Here is a 4,128-nt window from a genome sequence, read left to right as displayed (position 1 = left end):
ATCAAATTAACCACTTTGAACAACAAAAAGGAAAACCCTAAGAGAACAAGTCTAGCTAGCTTGCAATTACAATGAGAAAGCCAGAGTCTATGGGAAAAGACGATGTCGGCGGAGCGAAAACTATTAGCAAGAAGAAGATGATGATGAACAAGCTTAGGAAGGGGTTATGGTCACCGGAGGAAGATGAGAAGCTGATGAGGTACATGTTAACTAGTGGACAAGGCTGTTGGAGTGACATTGCAAGAAATGCTGGTCTCCAAAGATGCGGAAAGAGTTGTCGCCTTCGTTGGATCAATTACTTGAGGCCTGACCTCAAGCGTGGTGCATTTTCACCCCAAGAGGAAGAGCTTATCATCCATTTCCATTCAATTCTTGGCAATAGGTACACTCTCTCCTTCTCTAAGCCGCAGTGTTTATAATGCACAAATATACATATACGATGATCACCTGTAACTATTCTAAAAATCCCCGTCTAGCGCCGTCTAGGCCCCGCTTAGGCGCTAGGCGGCTGGTCACCTAGACCTGCTGAGACACCCACCTAGACCGCCTAAGCACCTGTGCCTAGCCCGTCCAGACCCGCCTAGGCACCTGCGTAGGTTGCGATTAACTTAGATAGATAACTTTCATTTTGCATTTTATTTTTTTCAATAAATTGTAAGAGACTTGTTGAATACTTAGATGAACACATTATATGCTTGTTCTTCATATTTTCATTATGTTCCAATACTTTATAATATATATGTCATTCTATTTTGTAGTTTATGATGAAATTATATATATATATATATTTAGGTATAAACAAGCACTTATTTACACGAAATATAATAGATTTACTTAAATCCGTCTAATCTGCCTAGGCGTTAGGTCCCAACCCACCACCCGACTAGCTCCTAGCGTCTTTTAGAACCTTATTAATTATTAAATTTATGTATTAAAATGAGGATATATCTTTCAGGGAAAGATAATAAATTTGAAATTTTCTATTCAGCATCTAGGGTTGTAATGTTATGTTCCCAACAGTTTGAGACTTCACTTCTGTAAAAACATTTAAGCAGTAATTATATATAACTATCAGGTTTATAACCTAATAATAAATATGGTCAACATTTACATAATAAATAAGTATTTACGTTGCTGAATAGAACGATCAAGAAAACATTTTCTTATATATATGCACTGTTTTAAAAATCCCGAACTAGCGCCACCTAGGCCCTGCCTAGGCGCTAGGCGGTTGGCCACCACCCCGATTAATGCCTAGGCATTTGAAAATTTAGAAAGGGCGCCTAGACTTGCTAAGGCACCCGACTAGCCCGCCCAGACACGCTTAGACACCCGCCTAGATTGCGACTCACTTAGACAGAAAATAAATAACTATAATTTTGTGTAATTTTTTTTAATAAATTGTAAGAAACTTGTTGAATACTAAAATGAACACAAATTATATGCTTGTTCCCCATGATTTCATTATGTTTCAATACTTCATAAAATACATGTCATTCTATTTTGTAATTTATGATGTAATTATATATATTTTTAGTATAAGCAGACACTTATTTACATAAAATATGACAGATATACTTAAATCCGCCTAGGAGCCCCCTAGGCCTTGCCTAGCCACCTAGGCTTTAGGCTCCAGCCCACCGCTTGACTAGCGCCTAGCGTCTTTTAAAATCTTGTATATATGGCACTTAATATTCAAATCTAAATTGTTATATGTGCAATATATCTGAGCATCATCTATGCAGATATTTTCCACATGCATGTGCCTCATTTTGACGGGTTATTGAAGTTCAAAATTAAAGTTCATGGTGAAATCAACATTAATTACCAAATATATAAGCACATAATATTGGATATTAGATTACATGATACAACATTATACTTGTCTACATGCATATTGAGTATTATAGAAGGGTTAAATTAAGTTCTAACGTCCAAAGTTCATGCACAGTTGCACACTGAGAAAAAGAAAAAGAAAAAGAAAAAGGGGAGGTTTCAGAGTGTTTTTCTGTGCCAGTTTTACGGATGCGCACAACCATTAGGAATTGATACATACTTCAACTTGGGGATGAATTCTAGACTCATATTCTACATGGCACGTTTTGAGTTTGATTCCTGGTGCTGAAGAATCGCATGATGGCGGCCTGGGGGAGGCTGAAATGCCTCTGTGACTTTTTCCTGCCCCCGAAAAGGTAGACTGCCGAGGGAAAGCTACCAGCTGGTCCTCTTTTAAAAGAAAGAGAAAAACTTAGGGTGCATCATGCGTGTTTGAACATTGAAAGTAATCTTAAAATTAACGCATTTTGTTGGTGTCTTCCGTAGCTTCTTTCAGAGCTGAATTGGGCATGTAGGATATATTTACACACGCACACATACTGAATTGCATAAGTGCTTAAGCAACTAAACATCCATGGCATTTCAAGCCATGCATTTTGTTTTAGTCGTATAAAAGTCATGCACATATAAATTGTTTGATGTGTATATACAAATTAGTTAGCTATTCATATAGTGGTGCTTTCTCTTTTTAAATGATGAACACCAAAATCAAATACTGATGTACTGCGTATCTTTCTTGGTTAGTTTTTATTATATGTCTTAATTAATTAATTAGTTAAATTTGTTTTTCTTATGATTAATATAGGTGGTCACAGATTGCTGCACGTCTTCCAGGACGAACGGACAATGAAATAAAGAATTTTTGGAATTCAGCCTTGAAGAAAAGGTTGAAAAATAACAATATGTCCACGTCCACATCGTCACCAAACGATAGTGATTCTCTAGATCCTAGAGATCATGTCGTTGGAGGGACATTTCTGCCCATGCAAGACCATGACATGATGACCATGTGCAACATGGACTCATCATCCTCATCATCCACATCCATGCAAGCCATGGCCGTTAACAGCAACACATTGTTCAATCCTTTCTATATGCTTGACAATCGTTACGACAAGGCCCATGCAGACGATATCGTCCTAAATCCCACGTGCTTCCCACACTTACCAAACCTTGAAGTTAATCAGGAGCATTATGGGGATTATGGAAACTTAGAGGGTGGTCATAAAATGGGGTTAGAAGGTGACCTTTTTCTTCCTCCACTCGAAAGCAGAAGCATTGAGAATAATCTGAATGGTCAGTTGGTAGTTGATAATATAAGCAAGAAGAGTATTAGCAACTACCACTTCCATAATAGTTGCTTTAATAACACGGAAATCGGCTTTAAAGTATATGAGGAGGAGGACATGTTTGGATATGGAAATAATGTTGGACAAGGAGAAAACGTGAGAGTGGGAGAATGGGATTTCGACGGTTTCATGCAAGATATTTCCTCCTTTCTCTCTTAAAGAGGAGAGCGGAGCTACGTAAATTCGTATATAGCTAAGGCATTTGCAAAACAATTTTTTGGCATTTGCTTACTTAGCCAACCAAAACCTTTGGTGCATACATGAAATAATATTGTTCCTTCGGAGATCAGAAATATCAAAAGTGATGTAAGTAGAGAATAGAATATGAGAGGACTTGTAGTTTGTTAATTTTGTTGTACACAAGAGAATAAAAAAGTTGGAGGTGGAAGTTGTTAGTGAAAGATGAGAAGGAGGAAATTTCATTATGTAAACAAACGTTAATAACGAGCAAAGTAGATTCAATATATTTTCAATGTTCACTGCCTTTCTCTTTTATATTTTTATTTTTCATATACAACGATAATCTATACTAAACAAACTGGGCACACCAGATGAGAGTGCGAATTTATATGCCTTTTATTAATTTATCACAATAGAGGTTTATGAAAAGGTGGAATAAAAAGGACGAATGAGACCAACTTCCCCAAAAAGTTCAGTTAAATCAAATGTTTCATCTAATTCTTCATAAAGAAATTCTTGTGCTGCCAATGATTATTTGTCAAATAAGATGGAATGCTTTTTTTTTTTGGTAATCAAATAATATGGAATATTAACAACATGTTGATGCACGAAATTAGGTGAACCTCAAGTCAACGTAGAGTGTGGTGTAGAGATCTTTGCGAGGATGCTCTGATCAAGAGTGTATCAAGGGCATCAGTGTGGTACCGGCCTAAAAACCTCTAATGCTTAAGTTAGCAAGGTATGTTTAAGATGCCACGTGGGC

The 4,128-nt window shown here is 36.9% G+C and overlaps 1 protein-coding gene across 1 annotated transcript; it reads left to right on the top strand.

Moving 5' to 3' along the window:
• LOC103407485 (transcription factor MYB83-like) lies at positions 1-3,680 on the top strand. Its single transcript, XM_008346410.4, has 2 exons — positions 1-382; positions 2,642-3,680. The coding sequence occupies exons 1-2, from the start codon at positions 72-74 to the stop codon at positions 3,342-3,344; spliced, it is 1,014 nt and encodes a 337-aa protein (XP_008344632.3). The 5' UTR covers positions 1-71; the 3' UTR covers positions 3,345-3,680.
• Positions 3,681-4,128: the final 448 nt, after the last annotated feature.

This window comes from Malus domestica, chromosome 02 (genome assembly GCF_042453785.1).
Source record: "Malus domestica chromosome 02, GDT2T_hap1".
Lineage (NCBI taxonomy): Eukaryota > Viridiplantae > Streptophyta > Magnoliopsida > Rosales > Rosaceae > Malus > Malus domestica.
Note: the sequence above shows the minus strand (reverse complement) of the source record. Positions and strands in the feature narration are given on the sequence as shown.